The sequence below is a fragment of the Patagioenas fasciata genome, chromosome 3, assembly GCF_037038585.1.
Source record: "Patagioenas fasciata isolate bPatFas1 chromosome 3, bPatFas1.hap1, whole genome shotgun sequence".
Lineage (NCBI taxonomy): Eukaryota > Metazoa > Chordata > Aves > Columbiformes > Columbidae > Patagioenas > Patagioenas fasciata.
This window is the reverse complement of record NC_092522.1, coordinates 123,938,884-123,964,777: the sequence shown is the minus strand read 5'-3', so window position 1 is coordinate 123,964,777 and position 25,894 is coordinate 123,938,884. Positions and strand designations below refer to the sequence as shown.

Genomic DNA, 25,894 nt, shown 5'->3' with positions numbered 1-25,894 from the left:
TAACACGATACCTGGTGTGAGTACAGTTCATCTGAAATTGCTTCTGAACCGCTTTTATGGAGCATTATCTTCTGATCGCTGCTGGAATGGCACCTGAATGACATGCTAAAAATTCAATTGCTAATCCACGCTACAAATTGACTTCGCTGGAGTTATTGCATCAAATCTCTTGCAGTTGGTGGCTGAAGTGTTTGAAACCAAAGTTTTGGAGGTGGCAACGAACTTTTCAGGTTTAGTTTCCTGAATTTGGAAACCTGTTAATAAAATACCAAAATCAAAAGGCTGGATTCAAAGGGGATTAGACGCCTTGTATGAAACTGAGTAGGAATGGATTTTGTCTGTCTATAACTTGTAATCTTCTGGTCAGGATGGGAGAATACGCAGAGTCTTTGGGGTTAAGTAATGCTGGCCTGGCAGATGGCATAGTTCAGATCTTTGTGGTTTTTTTTTGGAAAGAGATGCCAAATTCTTGAAAACTAAGTCTGAGGAATGGCTTCCTTAGATCAGGAGGCCACGGCTTCTCAATGCCATATGAACTTGAGGTTGGACTGAAGTTAGGTGTGGTTAGATGTAACATGTCTTGTGGCCAGTTTTCATCTTTTAAATTCAATGTGTTGACTGCTCTTCACAGCAGCACTTGTTCCCTTCAGAATATAAGCAATTTAAGCTATGTTTGTTCGTTCTTCTGCCTGGCTTAAGCTGTAGATAATTCTCTTTTCTGCTTTTTTTTTGCCATGTTTTATTTTTTCCTAGGTTTGGAACAGTATTGTTTGTGTTATTTTCTTTATGTGCTGCGTCAAACATGGATTCCCTGTCAATAGCTGTGAGAGAGTAAGCAGCCTGTGAAAGCAAGTTGTCAATAACTTAATTTAACATGGTTATGTTTAACATCTTGGGCTTTTTCCTATTTGCATGTTTGTTTTTACCAGCCTGTCTTGAACAGCTCCAGCCAAAACCATTGCCGCACATGATCTGAAAGAGAAGCACAGAATTGTTGAGGTTGGAAGGAACCTCTCAAGATTATCTAGTCCAACCCACAAAGTATATGAGGGTTTAAAGAGGTATTTAATTTTTCTGACCATAAGATAGGCCTGCGTAAACAAAAGTGTGCGTGCAGAACTTTCTTGATCGGCAGATACCAGCTGAAGTCTGGGAATTAATTCTTTCCTATCTCTCCCTAAGTTTGCTTTAGGAAGAAAGGAAACACTTTTTTCCTCCCCTCCGAGTATAGAATTTATTTGCCTTTCTGAATATCTAAAGAAAAACATTAAACTCTCAAGACTGGAAGTCTGTTCAAATTGCCCTACTCTGGGGAATATTGATGAAGTACTTGGGGTTTTCTGATTCAAACAATTTCAAGTTTCTGTTACCTTTAAGTGCGAACCATATATATATATTTTTAAAGCAGTTGGTTAGAGACTGAATTTTGCAAATTTTATTGCCGTAAGACAAAATTATTTAAGAAAAGGACCTCTTTGTACTCTTACGGCTCTGTCAGCTTTTTCCATGCTTTCACCTCCAGCTTCAGAGTTTGTTTCTCCGGTTGATGAGCACAATATGCTGAGTCCCAGTTCTGCTCCAGCCCCTTAGTGCTGAGAAACTGCAGATCCAGCCTGGGGAGTGATTGCTGTTTGAATTGGCTCTATAGGTAGAGTGGAACTGGCAGAACAACCATACGTAGCTCCCTTTGTAATTTCCATCTTTGAGAGCGTGTGGAGGAAGGGTTGCTCAAAGAATGCTGTCTTCTGGTTCATCCTTACCTGTTCTGATGGTTTCTGGAGAGGAAAATGTGAGATTTGTGCAAGTGAAATGGCTTAGAGACAACTAAAAAGTTGTTTACAGCTAAAATGCCATATTTGAACACAGGTAGCCAAACCCGTGTCTGTTGGACAGAACAGTCGCCTTCAGTCCTGCAAGCTGGGACTTGTGTATTGGTGGTGGTGACTGTTTTGTTTTTGTTTTATAATTATTCGGCAGAAGCTACGAGGCCGTGCAACTCAAAAGATGCTATCGCTGCGAATGCACCCGTGGAGATGCTGAGTCAGAAATAGCTTGGTTTCAGTGTGGTCAACAATTGTAATACTCGCATGGTTAAATGTAAAGTGTGGGGTTTTCTAAAAATATTTTCTTCGTATTAAATACATTCCCCTTGTTCGCCATCCTGAGTTTTACAGCACACTGTCTTTTTTCCACCAGAAATCATCTGAAACCAGGATTAAAATTCATCAAGGGACCCTCTAGTCTTGCACACGAGAACTTGAAGCAATTTGTCTACCAGGCTATTTAGAACTCAAATGTTTTAATCAATTACAAGGCTTTTTACTGTATTCTGTTTGTTGTGGGTTTTATTCTAGGTTATCTAACAAAAGAAGAACGTAACTCAACTGCTCTTCTGTCATGATGGGGTCAATTGTGTGGGAATGCGGTTAAACATTCTAATACCTGGACCTAATAGACACTGTATAATACTGAGAAAAGGCAAGATTTCTCGCACGTCCGTCTCAAATACATCATCTCCTGGACTGAGCCAACGATGTCGCACACAAAGAGCATCCCAGTTCTGAAGAACCTTAGGCAAGGACTGAAAATATCACCGTGGAAGTGAAATCCGAAGGTACATGAGGATTTAAAGGAGGTTTCTGGTGGGGCTCAGTGACCGGCCCCATTCCCTCTGTGGAAGGATGGCTGGGACCTGGATGCTGTGGTACCTGTGGCTTCTGGATGTTTTGCTGGGGCACACGAGAGGGCACAGTTTATTTTCTTGTGAGCCCATCATCTTGCGGATGTGCCAGGATCTGCCTTACAACACCACTTTTATGCCTAATCTTCTGAATCATTATGACCAGCAAACAGCAGCGTTAGCAATGGAGGTAAGGCTGTTTTTTCTGAGCAAGATTAACGTTTTTGGCCTTTAGTTGGCAGTTAATTGGTAACAGAAGCCAGGAAGGTACTTATATTAAAAATAAAAAAAGAAAAATCAAGATAATTAGTAATTTAAATATAAAAGCAAACACCACTTGCAAAATACGTGCTGTAATATATACTAAAATATTCTATGACTGCAAAGTTTGCCTAATTTACTGTAACTGAGTGTGAAATACTCTGGATGTGTTTGTATGGTAGTCTGTTACTTTAAATATTTAGACAGATTGAGGATGCATATTTTGAATGGTCTGTCGCATTTAAATGCCAGAAAAGCAGAAGATTCTTCATTCTGAAGAGTACGTTCTTTGGTGGCTTTGTCATATTTGACCTTTTCTTACTCGCCTGAAATTTGGTGTGAAGAAAATGAGAATAATAAGGTATACTATGAAAATATGGGAACTGCTCATTCCTAAGTACTGCTTTTCTCAGCTGCAAGAAAGTCTCTTCTCTTGCAGACCATTTATTTAACCTGTTTGCATTCTCTATCCAGGCAGACAAGCTTTTAGACTTGCGCTTGCTCTGTTATAATGGTACCTTATTACTGTTCCCATTGTCTCCTTAAACCTTATTTGGACTTAAACGTAATAATTTTCTCCTTTAAAAAAAAAAAAAAACAAAAAACAATGCATTTCCACTGATATTGCCTGACCTTTCTTTGGAGAACTTTCCTGATGGGGCTTCAGCAACACCCTTAGTCTGTTTTTATCTGTACAAGACATTTAAGTTCATTTCAGTCTGTCCTCTATCCTACTACCCTGCTTAAGGGGTTTCCTTACTTGATATTCTGTGGAAATTCAGAATATTAGGCAAGTCTCGCTGTCAGCCTGTTCGAATTTTCATGAGAGATTTGTGCAGATGAGGATTATTTGTATTTTTGAAGTGCTTGGGAGCCCTCACTGGTAGGTATGCTGTGCTGTATACTGAGAACAGAAAGAGTAATCGTATGTTTTCATCTTTGAATGCTCTCCCTGTCAATATAGAAACCTTATTTAATTGTTCTTGTTAAATGATACAAAGACAATGCTTTCTATATTTTTTCTATGGAAGAGTTGTGAACCAGACTTGACAGGTGTTTTACTGTAAGAAGAAAATAGAGATTCTTACCTTTAAATTTGCTTTCTTTGGAAGAACTATGGACTTGCCTTTCAATGACTTGTCTGGATGTGGCCAGGGATTCCAGTTATGCTAAATACATAGCAACAGGAATGAATACTTTTTTTAGAATTGATTGGGGTAAATTCTGAGGACCTTTGAAGATCAAACTGTAAGGAGAAGTGATGGAGGCAGAGCAAGCAAGGAAGTTTAATAGAGTAACAGGGTGAACATGTAGGTGTGTACAAACCGTTTGTTTCGTCTTTGGAAGGTGGAATTTAGGATATTGAAGGAATTGATGAAAACCAACTGGATTAAAGGCTTCTGAGACTGGCTTGCAGAGGTGTGGAGATAATAGTGAGTTTTGGTTTTGTTGGGCGGTTGGAGAGGTAAATTTTCACCTCTTGAAGGGGCAGATTATCAGCTGAAGGCTTTCAGGGTCCGTGCACTTCAGTATTTTTTAAAATGATCCAGAAGAGAAGACTGGAAGTGAAGTGAGAAAGCCTGTTGATACTGCGGTGAGTAACTTAAAGCTGAGATTGAATCAGAATGAAGAATTGTAAAGATCTGGAGACTACGTTTGCGATACATTAAACCATAACATTGCTGAGGGAATTCAAAGTGATAAATATCTATATGTTGGGGGAATAGTATTCCTCACATTGGTGGTGAGAAGCTGATTTCATTGGACTTAGGATAATTTGTTCTATTGAAATATGAGTTGAAAGTGTGACTGAGCAGTAAGAAAACCAAAAGGCAAATCAGATGTGGAATAATTAAGAAAGAAATGAAGACCAGACATGACTGTGGTATTATAGAATCCTGTGGCTCACAAATGGCTGGAGTGCTGGGTGAAGTTCCGAGCTATTGCAAAAAATGTGTTTGAACTGAAAGAGGGCCAGAGAAGAGCAGGAAAAATTCCCATATGAGGAACATTAGACTATGATAGGGTGGTTTAGCTTACTTTTAAAATAGAAAAAAAAACAAAACAAAAACTGCCATCATAAGTGGCATGCAAAGCGTTATAGGGCTGGACTGTCTCTACCAGGCTTCATCAAATGAAGTTGCTAGAAGCCAAGTCAGAAGAAAGAGGAAGAGGTGGCTCTTCAAAAATAGCTGTGAAACTCTTAACCAGTATTGTGGATGCAGAAAGTTTGAGGAGACTGACCCAGAACTTGGAAGATGATGCCAGTGAGGGTGACTGCATAGAAACAAAGCACTTTAGGCTCTTCCACACAGCAGAAAATTGTCACAGGCTGGGACAGTGTTTAAGGTACATAAGAAATGTCCTGCTCATGGTTTGTTCTATCAAGTACTTTGTATCTGCCCATGGGAAGAAGAGGGGCTGTTTTGGGAAAGGATGCAAGCGGGACCTCTTGTCTATGGGCTGGTGCTTCCCTGGGACCCACAGTCCCTGAATTATGGATGTTAGAAGGTACCTGTCTGCCTCTTCCTTTCAGTATGATTTAATGGATCTATTAGCAATTAATTTATTTACATTATTCTATGATAGAATACTGTCGACCAGCTCGCTAGCCACTGCATGAAGAAGCACTTATTCTCTAACCTGTTTTAAGCCAATTTCCTGCTACTTTCATTTAATATCCGTTTGTTCCAGAGCTGCGCAATATTATGTTGCAGTTAAATCCTCTGCTACACTTGTGATTTTGGAAACCTCGGTTGTATCCCCCAGGTTTTTCCTCTCCAAACTGAAGTGTTCCAGCTGTTTTGGCTTTCTCGTTGCAATTCAGCTGCTTCATTCCTGTAATAATTTTAGTTACCTTTCTCCGTCCCTTTTTCTAGCCTTGTCCTTGTTGAGATGTGGAGATGAGAATGGCGCACCACTCCACATGCAGGCACACTAGGGTTTTTTAATACATAAATAAAATCACGCTTTTTGCTGCTAATAGCTTCCTAGTAATGGCCAACATGATGTTCCTTTTTCTGGCTTTTGTTATGTTAAACCAATTATTTCACAGAACTGTCAAAAATATCGCTTTCGCTAACAGGCTTTTTATGGCCACTGTTGAAAGCAGAGCAGTGATGATATGGACCCTCAGACTGAGCCAGAATAACTGACATAATTATTCTTATCTTCATAAAATAGCTCTCTGCTATGGAGAGAGAAGCAGCTGAGAAGCAAATGTTACTCCTCAGCACTCTGTGGTATAAAGCTCAATTTAATAGCAGAAATTAGCTCGTGTGAAACACTGTGGTGCTGCGATTCATACACTAACTCGATGCCAAAGCCATTCGTAAACTTAGCATGGGCGAATTGGTGTTGTAGGTATGTATAGAACCCCCTTCTGCCAATATAATTGGCACATAGGCCAGTGGATTTGGTCTGGGGATGGGCTACGGGCTTCTGAATGCTTTGCGAAAAATGGTGAAGACTGTGCAAGGAAATAAGGCTATTATCAAACTTAAATGACCTATGCAGGGGCCTGTGCCTCCAATGCAGAGCTTTTTAGGTGTTTGAACAGAAAAAAAGAATGAAAAGCCACAGGTTTTTGTAAGTCTATTTCCACTCCTTGTGTTAGCCTAGATTGCCCCTTAAATCTGTACTTAGCAAGAAGTAGGATTTTATTATTTGGCTTTTTAGACATGATTTCATGTTGCAGTCAAATGGATGGAGCACTCAAATTTTGAACTGAATTATGTTTATTAAAACTTACATGTGGCTATTTCTGGTAAATGTCTTTCATGTCCAAGCCCTCCCTAACTGCCTTGGGCATAAAACAATACAATATAGCAGCAGAATCAGTGTGATTCATCTTGTGTATTGCGGGGGGAGGCTTTGTCATTCTCACAGTTTTTCGGTAGTGCTTTTTTACAATAGTTCCTAATAAAATCCATAAGACAAATTCAGCTTGTTTGTACTGCAAGAATATAATACGAGAAAGACAACAAATACTGTTGTCTACCATCAACAAATTCAGTGTACTTCTCTTCCCATACCATTGGTTGCTTTGTTGAAGGAACTGTTTAAAAACTTATTTACTGTTATTTCTTCAAAACTCAAATAATCAGTTCCTGTGCCTTAATTTACAAGGATGCCATAACCTTTCTGCTGTGCTACACCACCAAGGTTTGCTTTAACCCAGGGAGACTGAAGGGAGGAATTTCTGTATTTAAGGGCCTGGAGCATTATTTTATCCCCAGGTATCTCTAAAGCGATTTGCCTCCTTTTGCTGGAGGACAAACACTGGCCACACTGGTCCAAGCTATGTTAACATCTGCTTGGCCTAAAATGAGAGTCATTTTACATCATCTTCTTTCTAAAAGGAGTGACGCCAGTTCCTATGGACCAGCACACTGGTTGTGATGGAGGATGGAGATACAATAGGTGTAAAGGGTGTGCATTTTTCAGAGCTGGGAGTTGTCCTGCCCTTGTTTACCCATCTCTTGGATTATTGCTGCAACGTGAATAATTATCTTCCATCCCTTTTTCACTTAATATTCCTTTGGCTTTGAAGGATTTGCTTATGCACAACACTAGCAAGCAGTGGTTTTTGTCTGCCTATAATGTGATTTTTGTAGACAAATGTTTTTGTCCGCGAACATGTAACTTGGTACCCGTTGGAGCCTGAGAGCACGCTATTAAAGCTTTTGTCACTGATGAAGAGAAGTGATTTAATATGATGATTGCCAGTCTTTTGGCACTTGAAAATACTGCCAGCTCTTTCTTCTCCTTACCCTGATGTTTATGGGACCTTGCAGATGATACTAGGGATAAAGAGGCTTTGAAGGACAGGAACCAGACAGTTGAGGGCTAAATGGGTCCCTCTCCATGAATGCAGCAGCGTTGTCTTTTGGGATTATACCAGAGGTCAAGCGCTCCAGAAATGAGATGATACACTCACCATATGGGCAGAGTAGATAACATGCTATTCTTCTGCACTGTCTCTCTACTCAGATTCCTATTTTCCTTATCAAAAAAGAGCAGTAGTAGTGACTTACGGATCCACCATGGCTAGGTTGATTAGTGCGTAGGTGGGAGATGAAAAGGGGTAATAGAGAAAAAATGTTATTCTGCAGTTTACTTTTTTATTTTCAGGATGAGGGAGGTAGCTGGAAGGGGAGAGGTGTGATGTTGACTCATACACTTCTACTCCATCAGCTGGGAACCATCAGATTAATATCAATGAACTAACCAGTCATGGACTTCTGAATATTTAGAAGCAAAGGCAGTGAATAGTTAATGGACTTTGTCACCAGATATGCAACTACAGATGTGAAGACACCTGATTTTTCATGTTTTGTTTCAAATGTAGCGGTTTCTGCCTTGCACTGATTCTTGCAGAGGATAATGCTGTTCACCTGCCGCAGAGCAGCATGCGTGCTGCATGGTTTGTGTCTCTTGCTAACTCTGTTTCTGTGTGTTTCTTTTTTGTAGCAATATATATTTTTCTTTTCCCAGCAGTGCTCTTTGGAGTCTTAGTTTTTTGGGTTTTTTTATTTGTGGAAAAGAACTGGAGTATGCTTTAAAATGACATCAGAAGACACAGTGGTATTTATTCCCAGCCTGGTCTTAGTATGTGGGATAGGAGTTAGTGTAGAAAGGTCAAATATTAAGTGGCCTATTTTAATGGTGTTTCTCAAATAGCTTTTCTTTCAGGCATATATTACAACTGATTTCAGATAAATAGGGTTTGGACTCCATGTGGAGTATTGTCTCGTAAATCTTGATTTGCATAAGAGCCAGGGAAAAGTGTGCAAAATTGCCTGATGCTGGTTAACATGGTTGTGATTCTTACCTTCCCTGGAGCTGGGAGGTAGTGCTGCCCCATTCCTCTTCTGTTTGAGTGATTCTTTTTGGATAGAAGTGGGAGGCACCTTTCTTTGATTTTGTACTGAGCAGCAGGGATGGGGTGAATGTAGGGTGGAAGACCTTTACATTCTCCAACCCCATAATTCTGTCTTTATTCCTTTCTGTCCCCCATCTTCTTTTCCATTGTCAAATCTTAGTGCTTTTCCTTGGCTTTCTGTATTCTTCAGGTCTGCATGCCAAACTCGAAGTGTAAGAATATAAAGCTAATGGAGAAGTAGGTTTTCATCAGCTGGTGTTTTGTAAGCATTCTAATCTTAGACACTAATTTGCAGTAGGGATTAATTTTCTCCTTAGTGTGTAAGATTATGATGCCTACAGAACAATGGGGCTGTACATGATCATAAGCAAATTGTGCACTAGCTGATTAAAGCCTCCTCTTTCATTAACTTTATATTCTCTTATTCCCACGCTGAATTTTCACCCTAGAAATAGCCACATAAAGATTTTAGATTTTGTTGGCGTTAAACCAGAATGTCTCAAAGCTAGAATTGCAAAGATATTCTGCAGAGTGCAGGCAGAGCAGAGGAATTCCTGACAAAATACTGCTTAAAAATTTCTGGTTTAGGAATACCTGACAATTGTCTGTTTCAAACGCATCAACTCATGGTTTCAATCTTGACCTGTAAGGGCCGTGAGTGTTATGCAAAGGCGGTAGAAATCCTGAGTGGGTAAGAACAATTTGGGAACAACTAGAGCTATTACATCCCCAAGCAGATCCATACAAAAATTAGTACGAGCTGACAATTTTGTACGATGAGGCTGCTGAGGAAGCTGTTTCTTGAACGTAGCCTTAAATGGTATATTAGAACCTTCAATCCTTTTCACATTAAGGTCCAGTGAGCTTCAAGATAATCTGAATGAAGAATATTGTATGCATGCTGAAGCATTTTAACTCCTTGGACAGGAGGAACAGCCAAGTGAGATAATTGTGTTGAGATACATCATGTACGTACCTACTTTGAAGTTGGTAGAGGCTTCAATGAGGAAGAAAGAGAAAGAGCTTTGCCTGGCTAGAAGTCTCGTGAAGTCGTTGACCCAAACAGGAATAGACGCACAAATGGACTTTCCGGCTGTTGTTCCCTGCAATGTTTTGTGTCTGGGAGAGCACTGTAATTCTGACAATCAGACTGTCAAATATAGAAGTTTGCTGATGACACCAAGCTGGGAGGAGTGGCTGACAAGCCAGAAGGCTGTGCTGCCATCCAGCGGGACCTGGACAGGCTGGACAGTTGGGCGGGGAATAACCTGATGAAATTTAACAAGGAAAAGTGTAGAGTCCTGCATCTGGGCAGGAACAACCCCAGGTTCCAGTATAGGTTGGGAAATTACATATTAGAGAGCAGGGTAGGGGAAAGGAACCTGGGGCTCCTGGTGGACAACAGGATGACCATGAGCCAGCACTGTGCCCTTGTGGCCAGGAAGGCCAATTGCAACCTCGGGTGTATTACAAGGGGGGTGGTCAGTAGATCGAGAGAGGTCCTCCTTCCCCTCTACTCCGCCCTGGTGAGACCCCATCTGGAATATTGTGTCCAGTTCTGGGCCCCTCAGTTCAAGAAGGACAGGGAACTGCTGGAGAGGGTCCAGCATAGGGCAACAAAGATGATTAAGGGAGTGGAGCATCTCCCTTATGAAGAAAGGCTGAGGGAGCTGGGGCTCTTTAGTTTGGAGGAGACTGAGGGGTGACCTTATTAATGTTTATAAATATATAAAGGGTGAGTGCCATGAGAATGGAGCCAGGCTCTTCTCAGTGGTAAACAATGATAGGACAAGGAGTAATGGGATCAAGCTGGAAGACAAGAAGTTCCACTTAAATTTGAGAAAAAACTTCTTCTCAGTGAGGGTGGCAGAGCCTGGCCCAGGCTGCCCAGGGGGGTTGTGGAGTCTCCTTCCCTGGAGACATTCAAACCCGCCTGGACACCTTCCTGTGCGACCTCACCTAGGCGTTCCTGCTCCAGCAGAGGGATTGGACTAGATGATCTTTTGAGGTCCCTTCCAGTCCCAAACATACTGTGATACTGTGATACTGTGAATCGCGAATAGCAAGATTTGAGGACGTAGATCATACCTTAGCATGTGATCCATCCTAGTACAACAATTAAAGGGAATATGAACTACAAGTGACATCTTAAGGACCAATGGATGTTTGTTTAATGCGAACAATCACAACAGTGTGTCTCTGATTTATTTTTTCTTGCCTCCAGGGCCCACATCTTTGCACTGCAGAAACCATATAAAGGTGTTCAAGTGCTGTGCTGTACAGAGCAGTAAGGACAGAGTATTAAAGAGATGCTTCTTTCCAAAATAGAAAGAACACAAGGCTTACATCTTCTTCATATGGATCCTCAACACTCAGATAGCAGAGCTAGGTAGCAAGTGGTAAAACCCCTTATTTTCTTTTGCCTAGCTAACAGACGTTCTCCAGAGAATAATAATTTCAGAAATACTGTTTCCTAATCTTTTATGTTTGTTAATGAGAACAGGATGCCACATGAATATTTTCAAAATGCAGCCTAGTAGCAAGAGGGAAAATGAAGAGAAGTAGGGTTGGGCTTCTTTTTTGTTTGTGAATTGAAGATGAACTCTGTCACCTTGTTCATATTTAATTAAATAAAAGATTAATTCTGAATGACGATTCAGTGGAAATATGGAAACAAAGTTTAGCCTTGATAGTTTAGTGCAAGCATATGAAAAAAACATTAGTTTTACGTAGTGTTTCGGTTTAAAGCGAATGATCTACATCTTAATCAACATGTATTCACAGCGGGCTTGTTTTCAGGGTCGTGAAGGCAGATGGCTCTGCATTGTGGCTAATTCTGGAGCATCTGGTGCCGGCTTAAAGAGGAATTATTAGGAAAGGTGGAACATGCATGAATGTATTTTGAATAGTTAAATGACAATGTGCTTTATAGTCAGTTGTAGCTTTATACCTGCAAGCATATATTCTCCTCTGGAGAATCAAGTCACCACTTCTGTTTGATCCAGATTACCAGCAAGACCTTTCTCTTCCCCCTTTACACTCTTCTGATACGAAGACTATTTAGATATCTGACTTATTACCTGTAAGCTGACATAATAGGTTGGAAGCTCTTTAGTTTTCTGTCTTTTTGATTTTCAGAACACGTTTTTTGTGCAAAAAGTTGGCAGCGATGCAGGTAACGGTCAGCTAGTTAAAAGTTGTATGGCTTGGCTAGGATGAACTTTTAATTTTACTGGTCATTTGGAAATGGTGCTTCCTTGCTTTCTCTAGTGTGTGATGATGGTTCTAATTATAGGACAATCGGATTCAGAAATAAAGCCACAACAGGCTGTCAAGACAAGAGAATAAGTATGAAATAAATGAATGCCCAAGGAGCAGCTGCCGTAGATTTTACCATTTCTCTTGCTGGTATGGCTGCAGTTCTCTTCTTTGTTTTGGGAGACATTTGTGGTGATTTTAGAGACAGTTGGGATGGCTTTTATGGATTTGAATAATTTTTTGTATCAATGGGATGTTCCTGCGTGGCTGTGAAGCTGTTGGGTTCTGCACTATGAGAAGAATTCACCAAAGCATGTTTTTAATGTTCAAAGGACAAATCTTCTGAAATTCACATGGGCCTCACTTGTGCGCAGCCACTTTACTCCCCATTTTGTATCCTGGTCATTAAGAGGTGCAAATGTATGAGGGTTTGGTGACTTTCTGAAGGAAACAGAACCTGTGCTTGTCTTAAATGTGGCACCAAACTGGTACTGAAGGAACCCAGCACTTTAGAACTGAGTTCATGACTCAGTTTTGCAACACTTCAGACCTGTGAAACAATAGCATTTTTATAAAATGTGCTTTTAAAGAGTATATTTGGTATGAGAGACAGGCTAGAAGAAATGGAAATGGGGAGGAGATGGATAAATGTAGGAACCCACGAAGAGTGATATGAATTCAGAGCAGAGCTGTGCTCAGCCGGGTGTTCTGTCACCCGCTGGTGACCCTAAGCGGGTGTCATACGGAGCGGGTCGGGTGTGTAGCACCCATCGACCATCTGCCATCTGTTCTCTCGTGGTCAGCAGCCTGGGGCTTGGAAATCAGGGCTCGCATTAGTAACCTCAGATGTATTTTTCCACAAATTAGTCGGTTTTCTTCCTGAACTCAAACGTTCTTTTAGCGTCCACAGAAATCAGTGGCAAAGAGTTACAGAAATTAAAGTGGTGCGTGAAAAAATTGCTGTTGTTACTGTGTTTTGTTTTTTCTTCCAACAAACCGCCTGTTGGTTTTATGTCCCTGCTTTTAATGCTAAAGATACAGTGAGCAGTTGGACCATATTTTTTCCTTTAAGTATCATTTGTAATTTTATAGAGCTGTTTCATGCCTCATCCTCCTGCCGTCTCGTTTACAAGGTACAAGAATAAGTGCCCCAAATCTATATTTTATGTACTATATGAATGCAGTACCATTTTAATATACTGTATGTAAATCTGCGCTGTCAGATTGCTCTTGCAGTAACAATGACTAGATTATCTTCCATATTTTGCAGAACTGTTAGTGTAAACTATCTCTGTGTGTTTGAAGCCATAGCTCAATAACAATCTTCCTGAAGCTGTGTTGTTTCCAGTTATCTGTGAGACATTTAGAAAACGTCTTCCAAGTCAAAGGGCTACAAAGATGATTAGGAGACAGGAGCATCTTTCTTAGGAGGAAAGGCTGAGAGAGCTGACGCTGTTCAGCCTGGAGAAGAGAATCATCAAATCATAGAATACCATGTTGGAGGGGACCACAAGGATCGTCTGGTCCAACCTTTCATAGCAAAAGCCCAGTCTAGACAAGCTGGCCCAGTCTGAGAAGGGATCGTATCAGTGCTGATCAGTATCTCGGGGTGGGTGGCAAGAGGATGGACCAGACTCTGTTCAGTGGTGCCCAACGCCAGGGTGAGGGGCAACGGGCACAGACTGAAACCCAGGAGGCTCCATGTGAACATGAGCAGAAACTTCTTTGCTGGGAGGTGCCAGAGCCTGGCCCAGGCTGCCCAGAGCGGGTGTGGAGTCTCCTGCTCTAAGACATTCAAACCCGCCTGGACCCACCTGTGTGATCTGCTCTGGTGACCCTGCGTGAGCAGCTGGGTTGGACTGGGGGATCTCCAGAGGTCCCTTCAACCCCAACCAGACTGTGATTCTACTTCATTTCTGTATTTCTGCTTCATTTCAGAAGAACATTAAATACTCGTGTTGAATTTGAGAATCAGATCTGCCCAGTTTCTCTGTGGCGTCATATAAATTAATTTGATGCTATTATGACGACTTAAAACCAATGCAAAGTTGGACACTCAATCCTTTATGGTTTATTTTCTTATATTTGTAAGATTATTTACTTTCCCTGTAGGTTCTAGCGTTGCGTTTTTAATGACTCCTTTCCCGTTTCGTTTCCCATCTTGTGAATTTGGCCATGATTCTCCTTCCTCCTCCTTCCATCCCTGTCCCGCAGAGTCAGTTCCTATGGTTACCCCCGCTTTGGGGGCTGACAAAGGTTGGCATCTTGATTCTCCCCAGCCGAATTCTGCCCTTTGACTCTCTCCCCTTTTCACACCCCTTGCTAAGCTTGGCCTCTGGCTCTGCTCGGAGGTTTGGCAGTCAGGGGGTTCCTATGGAAACGAGGGAGGAAATTTGAAAAGAGGAGAAAACAGAAGCACAAAGGGCTGGTTAATTTGAATTTGAACAAGGGAGGAAAGCTCCTTGTAGTTCATCTTTGTATGTTGTAGAAACCTGAAATTTATCTTTTAGAAGTTGCTTTCAATTTGTAAACTTGTTTATATTCCCTGTTTCTTGATTTGTTGAACAAGAGTTGTTATGTTTGTGGCACGGAGCAAAGCGAAACGTCTTTCTTTTAAAATCCAATGGGAAAATTCTGGTCAGCCATTCATTTAGCTTTTGTGCCCTCACAGGTCCAAAAGCATCGTTCACATTTTTAATATTTTTCTCAGAAAACTTACATGTATTACATTTTTTCCCTTTGTAATAATTCAGTCATACTGTCAATTACCTAACATCTGTGCATCGTGTTTTGCGGAGGAGTGAATGAATACGCGCCATTCAGAATCAGCAGACCCATCAGTTGGACTCCTATTCTTTTTGGTTCTTTAATGGACATTTTTAGCATCGTGGTCTGATCTGGGCAGGTGCGATATGGAAATAAAACTGCAGAGAAGAATATGGTAATAAAGTTTGACCTTATTATTGACAGGAAGCATCAAAACTGAAGTCTAAAGAAAAGAATCAAGGAAACAAAAACGTGTCACAGGATAATAAGTGCCTTCCGGGACAGTTTATCTGCATATTTTACAAACGTGTTAAATAATTCAAGTTTGATATGAATTTCTTAAAGAACAACAAAGCAACCTTGTCTTCAGATTTTCCATGGTGGCTTTTTGAATGACAAATTGTCTGGTTCTTACAGAGGAATAGTCCGCACCTCATGTAGAAGAAGCATCATTTAAATGGGCTGATTTGAAAATTTGCCCTCCAGCTGCACTTCTACAAAATCTTGTGGCTAAAATCCTGAAAAACCTCAAATCCTGAAGAGTTCACAGACTTTTTCCTTAGTCTTACTTTGCAACTACAAGAATATTTCTCCCGTTCTTCAGCATAACCTTAATTAAGTGGCATCACAAAAAGGCAGCGTAATTCTTGTGATCCATCACTTGCTTTCTTTCCCTGACACAACAGGAGGCTGTTGCTTTTGTCTGGAAATACTAAGCTTCCAGGCTTTGAAATTTTAGGCTTTGGTTCCCCTCCCACTTTGTATGAGTTGTTCTTATTAGCCAAGGTCGCGGAGGGAACTCAAGAAAGGGGCGTTGAATTGAAACCAGGACTAGAAAAGATGTACGGCTTGTGGCTCTACAGTGGCAGCTGATTCCTCTGCCGGAACCTGTTGTACCCATCCAAGAGGATTAAAGGACACAGTTTTGATCTCCAGTTGTTAGTCCTCACCCGGGGAGGTAAGTACGAGTAAAATTGAGCAAGCTATTAAACAAAACTCATCGTGAAACATGAACAAATGCACGTCCGTACATTCCCACCCGCTCTCCTGTCCCCATCCTGCTGCTTTGGAGGTTTAAGTGACAAAGGGAGCTGGAAAACCAGCTCTCTGTGGACTTGCTGTGGTTCTTCGGAGCAGAAATGGCCTCGGACTGGTCTTGTGTGCTCCGCCAGACAACGGGGGCTCATCACAGCAGGTTTCCAGCTCTTTTGGCTTCCCCACCTTCCAGCCCCACACCTGGGCTTTGCTCCATTGCATTTTCCAGCCTTTTGGGCACCGATATATATCTATAGATCTATAGATATGTATAGATAAAGAGGATTTTTGCAATGTTGGGCAATTATTCAAAGAGGCAATCAATGGAAAAACACACTTATCTCCTCTTGTCTTGCATCACCCTTACATCTCCAAGCAATTTAATGAAGTCTTTCCTGTTTATCTGCCCTACTCTTTTATCATTTGATCCCCCTAATTCCATTTTCTGTCGATTCCCTCATTGCAACCCCCCCCACCATGTATTCCAGACAGACCCTGGCACACAGAGTACACTTGAGTGTCACTGTTTGAAATCTCTTCTGAAGACTTACTTCTTCTGCAACGCCTATAGATATTTGCATCTCTTTATTTATTTAACTGGGAAATAGTTTGGGTCCGTCATCCTGTGTAGGGGCCTCACATGCATCATCTTCTTGTGTTCCCTTGTTTCCTTCCATCCGTGTCCCCCTTCTCCTCCCACCGTCTTATTAATCCCGTTATTGTGTTAGGGCTCGTCCTACTTGTCGAGGGTGTTTTGAAGACACACAGGATACGCCGTGGGAGCGGTTTTTCCCAAAATAACATGAGTGAAACAGGAGAGAACCAGCCACACAGAAACTCTGTCCTCAACAGGGACAAACTTCTGGCCCTTGGAGGGCAAACTATTATTTAATGTATTTCGAGAGAAGCCAGCACGCTTTTAGGGTGCCGCAGAAACAAAGAAACCGAGGCACTGTGGGGATTCCTGTCAAATATTTAGCTGGTCAATTATTAACTGTAGAGAAGAAAAATCAACTTCAGGAGCTTGGTTTTATTCTTAATTTGACAGTTGGTCATTCAGACGTGTGTGAGGTGGATAACAGCTGGAAAAGGGGTGGACAATTGCAATTGTTGTTCTTAATTCTCTTTCCCTGTCCTCCCCTGTAGAGTTCAGCAGTGACCTCATTAACTTGGCACTAAATGGGAGGGACAGGATCCCCTGATGAATATTGAATATTAATTTACAGCTGCTGCGTTCAGCCATGTTTTTAAAAAATGGTTAATTATGTAAATTGAAGTCACCAGCTAATTATCTTAAAGCTTCTATTTTGAGCAGGAATGAATTTTCATGTAATATGTTGGAGTAAACTGAGATTTTCTTAGTCTTAACATTTCTGTTTTGTGATACTGTCTGATGAAGTAAAGGTGCCCATTTAGTGACCCTGTTGTAATTCTAATTAGGTAACAAGTAAATATTGGGATGGACAATCTCCCTTAAGAGTTAAAAAAGCCGTCCAGTAGATAGAGTCGATGTTTGGTCAGAATATGTAGACTCCTTGTAGAATTACAATAATGAGAGAAAATTCTCATTCTAAAGATTGAAAACTTCCCAAAAAGCCATCTCGTTTTCCCATAGTTGTGTCCAGCTGGACGTGCTCTACAGGGAAGAATTTAATGCATGATAACAAAATATAGAAAGTTGATCCTGAGCTTCAACTATCCAGGTGAGCTTTGATGTGTTTTAATGGCTTTATTGTACTTAGAATAACAGCAACAGGACAGGATGGTTCTGCATGGAGCCCCTGGGAACACCAAGAGATAACATTGCTAGTGTTTTACTTGAGTTTCCAGGCAAATATCCACATTTTCCTGAATAAAATCTGGGTCATATCATGATCTACCCACCTCTACCCAATGTGAAGAGCACTATCTACTGCAGCTTTACTTTTCTTGTGTTAGAAATCAGCTAAACCAGACGTGATCGCCTGAGAATCCTTACAATCAAAATAGTCTGAAAACTGTAATTGGTGTATGAGAGACAGGATAAATTTTAACAGTTCTGGTGGAGTAACTCTGAAAAATGAAGTGGAAACTGCTGTTGAATTGAGATTTGGAGGTGGTGCAGCTTGATTGGAATTGGTTAATATCCCAATAAATGCATATACAGGATGGCAGGGCTGCAGGGTTTGTACAGTGTAGACCACACAGCCAGGAAAACTATTCTGCATTGGTTATGTATGTGAAACAACCTGCTAATTTTTAGGATTATCTATACCAAGAGACAGATTAATGGACTGGACTGGTAGTGGAGCCTTCCTGGAATTGTGAGGGAAAGAAAACAAATGGTTGTCAAGCCAATCGACAATATGTTTTAAATATTACCCTGTGAAATAGCTTTTATTTTGAGACCCAAAGATGCAAATCTCCCCTCCTATCCAACTGTTGACATATGGATGTGTACGTCTGTGTGTGTGTATGTGTTTTTACTGGTATGTAGATGTAACAGATGGTTTGTAATGTTAGATTAAGAGCCAGCTGTTAGAATGTTAGCATTCATTTTACAGATAATTTTTTTCAGAATACTTTTTCCAGTATTAATCCAACAGATTATGTTCTTGGTTCAGTTCGCATCACGTTATTTATGTACATAGTTGTACCGGATCGATGTCGTGCTCTTCTTTCTTTCCAAGCCATATATACCACCCCCCGACTTTACTGTTGTTAGAGAGACATTGTTATATTACCTGAGTATTCATTTGATTTTCAATTTGGGCAATAAATACTGGGCAGAGTCAAGAAAAGTTTCAATTTGTAGCCAAACACATCTGTAAATTCATTTGGCACAACCAGTTTTGGTTCTTTTATATAATAGTACATGACAAAGTAACAATCCTAGTGGATGGTGGGAGATCATTCCCTGAAGTATTTCAGTTAGACTCTTGATGGGCTTTCAGAGAAGCAAAACTAAGTAATTTAACCCCTGCCCAAGGAGACGTCGATCCTAATGCAACCAGGAAAGACATGAGAGTGTTTGAATGACGACCCCTGCTTTGAGACCACTGATGTTCAAAGGTCAGACAGTAAATGTATTTGTTATGATGACTGAATCTGCCATCGCTTTCTCATAAATGCGACCGGGTGTTTTGGCTAGTGAAAGAATTCGATGAGATGATTTTGACAGCAGACGGGATGCTAAGAGAGCAGCAAATAGAGCTTCTTGAAGTCATTTCATGTGTCTTTTTTTCTCTTGCAGCCTTCTGTCTGCAAAAGGTTGTGCACCTGGGTTTTAGTGCCATCAACGCCCGTTCTCCACCATAACACAAAGTCTTTGTATTCCGTGTCATGGAAATAGTGCTGTAAAACTCAAAGGTTTGCCTTAAACACATCCTTGTAACGTTTTCTCGGTCTAGTTGGGTCCAGGGCAGCTGAACTCTGGTTTAGGTAGTTAAGACAATGCTCGGTTAACAGTTGGACTTGATGATCTGAAAGGTCTTTTCCAACCAAAATGATCCTGTGATTCTATGAACACATTGGATATCCCAGGTTTAAGGTTCAGTGTTAATTACTTGAAAGGTGAGTTTAGCTGTGCCCCATTTTTTACCCAGTAACATGTCCCTTTGGCACCTCTTTCATTTGCCCAAACCTATTATAAGGTCAGTAAGGAGCTAAACTAAGCTTAGAAAAAAGCTAATTGGTCAGCCTTGGTGTATTATGAAGTTTTATCCTAAGCCTACAGGAATGGTATTTAGATGCTAACACTGAAAGGTCTCAGCATTCAGGATCTTACCCTGATTTTTTTATGCTACTAATGGTCCAAATACAGTACGTGTGGCTTAGAGGTTGGTTTTGTGGGCAGTTTGAATCAATCTTAAGCTGAGGTCAGTGCAAAGGAGGCTGGTGGCCTGTTGTGAAACTGCTCCCTGAAGTGCATTAGATGACAACTGTAATTTGTCCTCATTTCACAGCCATATAGGAGGTTGATTATGACAATTTCACAGGGCAAGTTTACTTTTAAGGGGTCAGCACGCTGTAGATTCCCTTGGTTAACCTGTCAAGAAGCACCTTGAAGGTCAAAATTCAGAAAAGAGCAGCTTTCTCTTGTCCTCAGCCCAGTGGAAAACATGGAGCTTGGTATAGTCCACGTTGGCTTGGAATCATAAGCTCTCTTAGATATTCTGCTATGTCATATAAAAACATGTACATTTATATCATGTAAGTAAACACAGCTAGCAAAGTCACACATGAAACAGCACAAGTCATCAAGCCCTTGAGAAATAGCCTCATCTAAGTGTTCCTGCTCCAGCAGAGGGATTGGACTAGAGGATCTTTTGAGGTCCCTTCCAATCCGTAACGATCTGTGATTCTGCATTACTTTCACTGTATTTTAGAAATCCAGCTCTCTGATTTTATTCTGCAGGGGATTAATGTCATTTATTAGGTGGCAAACACTGTCGTTCTGCATGTTGATAGCAGTAAAAATGAAAAGACGAAGCTAATCTGACTGGTGATTTTGCAACTTGGCTACAACCTTATCTGGATCTTCCCTCGTGTTTCCCGGCTTTGGAAATTCCCTTTTTATGTGCTCTGAAGAACTCGATCTGGCTCCTGACTCCATTGTGTGCTCTCAAGTCAGTGTCAGTCAAGTCTTCCAAGAAATCTTCATAACAAATGCTTTTCTCCTTCGCTCAGCAAGATAAATTTTGGAGCGCCGCGCCAGCAGTGAGTTGGTTATATTAATACTCTTAGCTCCTGTTATTCCTCAAGGAGACAGACCTCCCTTGAGCTGGCAATTAGTCCGTGAGTCCCTGACATGCAGATCAGTCTGTGTTGGTGGAGCTGATGGGAAGAAAAGCTCGTTATCACTAATGTGCCACTTCTCGTAACGGGTATCTTGCTCCTTCCCACAGGGACGGTGGCGCTGGTGCGTTTTTCGGCAGGCATCAAAGCAGCGATCGCATGCAGTTTATACTGGGAAGGAGATAGAAATGTGTCATTTAAGTGACAAATATTATTTTGCCAAGGCTTACAGCTCCTGCCCAATAGTCTCTTGCTGTTCTAGGCAAGTGTGCCTTATAGTGTCTTAACTTAATAATATCTAAAATACCATTCAGAGGACTACATATTTATTTCTCTGGGATATTTTGGAGTTGTCCCAAACCCATCGCAGTGGGCGGATGGTGAGGAAGTCCAAGCAGTCTCAGCTGTCTTAGAAAAACTAACACTTCTTGCAAATGGAAATGGTTACCAGGACCACCCATTTGCATTCGTCAGTCCCTAAAACATCACGATCACATTTAGAAGTGCACATTGACAGATGGATGCCATCTTTTCAGTGTCGTCCAAAGGAACTTCAGAATTTCAAATGAAGCACGAGACCGCTTTAAAGAACAAGAGCAGATGGCTTTGCTCTTTAGTCACATAGACAGAGATTAATGTCGTTTGCTGGCTTTTAACTACTTTCATCTTGATCCTACTTATTTTATTCTGCAGTTGTGAAATTAACCTCAGCTGTCTGTTTGCAGCCCAGAAAGCTCAGGATGGTTTGCATGATTGCTGCCCTTTCGCAAGGCAGGTGAAATAATTGGTCTTCTGTTTTAAAGTGAGTAACAAGGTTATTGTCTGGTTCAACCTATAGCACGAGAAAAATATAATTTAAAACCATACTAACTACTTGACATTTTTATTGCTGGAATGACTTAATAGCTATTTAAATGTGGAAGTATATTTTTAGTACTAAGGCAAAACAATCTGAATTTTTTTTACTTCCCAGTCCCTAAAGTATTACAGTGTCAATCCAATCCTCATTGCAACCATAATTTTTCCAGCGAACATCAAATTTTGGGATGTGGGATATTGGAAGGCAGTGGGTTGTGTGGTTCATAAGGGTTCCCCCAGATAATGGGAAAATACCCATTGGTTTTCATTGCTATTGGTACCGCATTTGGGTTTTCACGCCTGCATCACCGTGCAGACCTAGAAATAATTACAAAATATAAAGCAGACTGAAGCTTCTTCAGACCAGGAAGTTAATGATTCTGTAAGCTTTGAGTGTGCATTATGCTAAGTGCTGTACACTAAATTGGCCTTGGCACTGTGCATTAAAAGCAGGCGTGGGCCAATTAACCCAATGCCTTTGGAAAACAAAATGAAGTGTCTGTAATAAAGCTGCGCTTCCAGAGTCACGTGAAGCTGAGCAAGTGGGGGTGGGTCCCAAGAGAAGTGGCCGTCCCCTTACACATCTGGGTGTTTCTGTCCCTTTTTGCAGCCATTACATCGGTGGCCATGTGGCACTATCTGAGTGGAACAAACTGAGGGGAAAAAAAGCAGCTTTCTGTTAGATCCGGCTACATTTTTTTTCATAGAATCATAGAATCATTTCAGTTGGAAGAGACCCTCAGGATCATTGAGTCCAACCATAACCTAACCAAGTCTAGCACTAACCCGTGTCCCTGAGAACCTCATCTCCAGTCTGTTCAACCCTCCAGGGATGGTGACTCCAGCACTGCCCTGGGCAGCCTGTTCCAATGCCCCACAGCCCTTTGGGGAAGAAATTGTTCCCCACATCCAACCTCAACCTCCCCTGGCGCAACTTGAGGCCGTTTCCTCTGCTCCTGGCGCTTGTTCCTGGGGAGCAGAGCCCGACCCCCCTGGCTCCAAGCTCCTTTCAGGCAGTTCAGAGATCAGAAGGTCTCCCCTCAGCTCCTGTTCTCCAGATGAACCCCCCAGCTCCCTCAGCCGCTCCCATCACACTTGTGCTCCTTTTTGAAGCGGTTGGTGCCCCTGCTCACTGCTCTTTGCAAAGCACCAGCCCTGCTGTGCCTGTGTGAGCACTCCCTGGATTTCTATAGAAAACACCAGCAGGGTTAAGGCTGGATTCCCAAGTACAACCTCATTTGGCGGCAGCATTGGCAGTTCAAGTATTACAGCAGTTATACAGCTCAAGATATTTGCTTACAGCAAATATTTTCAGGTTATGTTTGTGTACCAGCATGGCGATGGGATACAGCAAACCTAGAAGGATTCTGAGGAGTGTGCAGGAACAGATTCCCAGTGTTTCAAGAAAACTATTCAGCCTGGAGAAGAGAAGCTGAGAGGGATGTGATGAATGGGATCAGTATCTCAGGGTGGGTGTCAGAGGATGGACCAGACTCTGTTCAGTGGTGCCCAACGCCAGGGTGAGGGGCAACGGGCACAGACTGAAACACAGGAGGCTCCATCTGAACATGAGCAGAAACTTCTTTGCTGGGAGGTGCCAGAGCCTGGCCCAGGCTGCCCAGAGCGGGTATGGAGTCTCCTTCTCTGAGACATTCAAACACACCTGGACCCACCTGTGTGATCTGCTCTGGTGACCCTGCGTGAGCAGCTGGGTTGGACTGGATGATCTCCAGAGGTCCCTTCAACCACAACCAGGCTTGGGGTGCTGTGAAAACCAATTCTGCTTGTAACAGTCTCTAGAGACGATTGACATGAACTGTTGGAGCTGTGAGGGCAGTTCGGGTGGACAAGACGTGTAGGTAGGAGGAGACAGCGACGCGTTCACTCTAACCAGCAGTTGTCTGAAGAGTTAAATCTGCAGCTTCTGCGATTCCACTGGGGAGGCAGCCTGGAAAGCATCATTACCCATGCGCTTTGAGATACGATTCAGGGTATTTTCCTAATGAACGGCGAGCTAAATTCAAACACAGGCAACCCGGAGCAGATGATGTAGCTGGTCTGAGACAGGATGTGCCCCGAGGCTGTTGCGTCCACCAGAGAGTTGCAGCAGTAATTGATAGTCATAGCATCGCTCTCATCCCGTGAGCCTGAGGGAGGAAGACTTCCCTCCCTCCATCTGTGAGTTTATGAGAATGCATCCTGGATAGTTTTCTGTTAAAAGAGAGAAACATACAAACAGAGTAATTAAAGATTACCAAAGTAGTTTTGTTTAAATCTTGCAATAGCATCACTGCCCAAATGACAGCCAACTAAATGGCTACTGCTGTGGAAAATAAAAGGTAGAATTTGGTTTATTGTCATCTATCTCAGTAATGCGAGAAGTCTGAAAGTGTAACACAGTTCCACAGTGTTTTTATAGATGGTTATTGCTCTTGCTCTGTCACTGAAAGTGAGAATGTGTTTAAAAATTTATTTGGGGGCGAAAAATCTACACTTTGGCTTCACTTTGGCTTTCATCCTTTTCTAAAAAAAAAACCAAAAACCAACAAAACCCAAAACCAAACCAAACAAACCAAACCAAAAACAACCCACAAAAATCAGAGACAACCATAGGAAATTTCTACTGTTTGTTAGAGCATGGCCATGCGAATGTTTTGAGCAGATGGGAATTGTAGGGAGGGAAGGAGCTGGGGTCACACTGCCGGGAATTGGGGAATTTCTCAAAGCAACTTCGCTCCGCTTCTCTGGAGAAGAGGGAAAGAAGACATGGGTAAGGGTGGAGTGCTCAGAGGAGAGCTGTGTTACATTTTTGGGTTGTATTTGCCACACAACACCTGCACCACAAAGCAGAGGAGGGATGAGAGTGTTCTCACTCAGCCTGGAAAAAGTCAAATTCACGATGTTGCTCTTAGCACTGAGTTTGGAATTTGCATGGTCATAAAGATCATTTTCTGGGTTAGAAGGACCAGCGGGTGTGCAACTGTAGATATATTATACAGTTATGTGATCTGGCATATTTTAAATACTTAAATACCTTCAAGACTGAAGAAGTGTTTATCCCTCCTTAAGCATTTATCTGCATCCTTGGGCAAGAGCATAAAAAAGTCTCTTAATCTCTCTGGCTTTATTTTGAATAGTGAACAAGCTGATCGGTAGATGGAAGTGACTTTTCATCTTAGGCGCTGCAATGAGAAATGGTAATTTTAGAGACAGCGTGCTTACAGACCAAGCTGCTCACAGGCACAAATGGAAGTGAGTCTCTTTCTCTGCATTTTGAGGAGCTGTTGTAGGGTTTTTCCTTGTGCTGTCTAGCTTAGCCTCATCATGATTTTAAGATAAACTGATTTGATACAATTCATAAGAGAGTTTTTGTCTGCCTGCTGTTGCTATTTTGAATAGCAGGATGGTATGAGAGAGGCCTGGAAGTGCTGCGAAACAGAACAGCCAGCACTAGGCAAACAGTCCTATTAAATTAACCCTACTTAAGTGTATTTTTCCGGTGTTGTTGGGGCTGAGTGTATCAGTACTGGGTTTTAAGGAGTATACCAAGGCCATACTCAAAACCAGACTTGTTTTCTGCAGCTCTAATGTGCCTTCTGGGGGACTTTGTGAGGGAAGATTCAGTGACACTCGTGTTACTTCAGATATTTCAGCATCTTCAACCCAACCTCCAGCTGCCGTGCCAGGAGGGAATGAGTCTCCACACAGACCCTGTGTTGTATGTGTCAGGCCCAAGAGAGGACAGATCTTGGGCCACATTGTCCAGGCCCATGTGGGTGTCTTGGAAAATAAATGGGACCTTAGAATCACAGACCGCCAGCCTGGTTGTGGTTGAAGGGACCTCTGGAGATCCCCCAGTCCAACCCAGCTGCTCACGCAGGGTCACAGAGCAGATCACATAGGTGGGTCCAGGCGGGTTTGAATGTCTCAGAGCAGGAGACTCCACACCCGCTCTGGGCAGCCTGGGCCAGGCTCTGGCACCTCCCAGCAAAGAAGTTTCTGCTCGTGTTCACATGGAGCCTCCTGTGTTTCAGTCTGTGCCCGTTGCCCCTCACCCTGGCGTTGGGCACCACTGAACAGAGTCTGGTCCATCCTCTGACACTCACCCTGAGGTATTGATCCCATTGATCACATCCCTCTCAGCTTCTCTTCTCCAGCTCAACAGCCCCAGCTCTCTCAGTCTCCTCATCACAAAGATGCTCCAGACCCCTCAGCATCTTTGTGTCCTTCCCTGGACTCCCTCCAGTCATTCCTTGTCCTTCCTAAACTGGGGAGCCCAGAACTGGACCCACAACTGCAGATGGGGCCTCCCCAGGGCAGAGCAGAGGGGGAGGAACAACCTCCCTGACCTGCTGCTCACACTCTTCCTCATTCAC

The 25,894-nt window shown here is 42.1% G+C and overlaps 1 protein-coding gene across 3 annotated transcripts in view; it reads left to right on the top strand.

Moving 5' to 3' along the window:
* The window catches only part of FZD3 (frizzled class receptor 3), a 58,736-nt gene that overhangs the window by 3,181 nt on the left and 29,661 nt on the right, over nt 1-25,894 (top strand). For 2 of the 3 annotated variants that reach the window (XM_065835723.2, XM_071807173.1), the window contains exon 2: nt 2,355-2,870. In XM_065835723.2, the coding sequence (XP_065691795.1) occupies nt 2,682-2,870 (189 nt within the window). In that variant the 5' untranslated portion in view covers nt 2,355-2,681. Of the gene's footprint in view, nt 1-2,354; nt 2,871-4,288; nt 4,536-25,894 lie in introns of those variants that run through there. The other variant, XM_071807175.1, reaches the window with a different exon arrangement.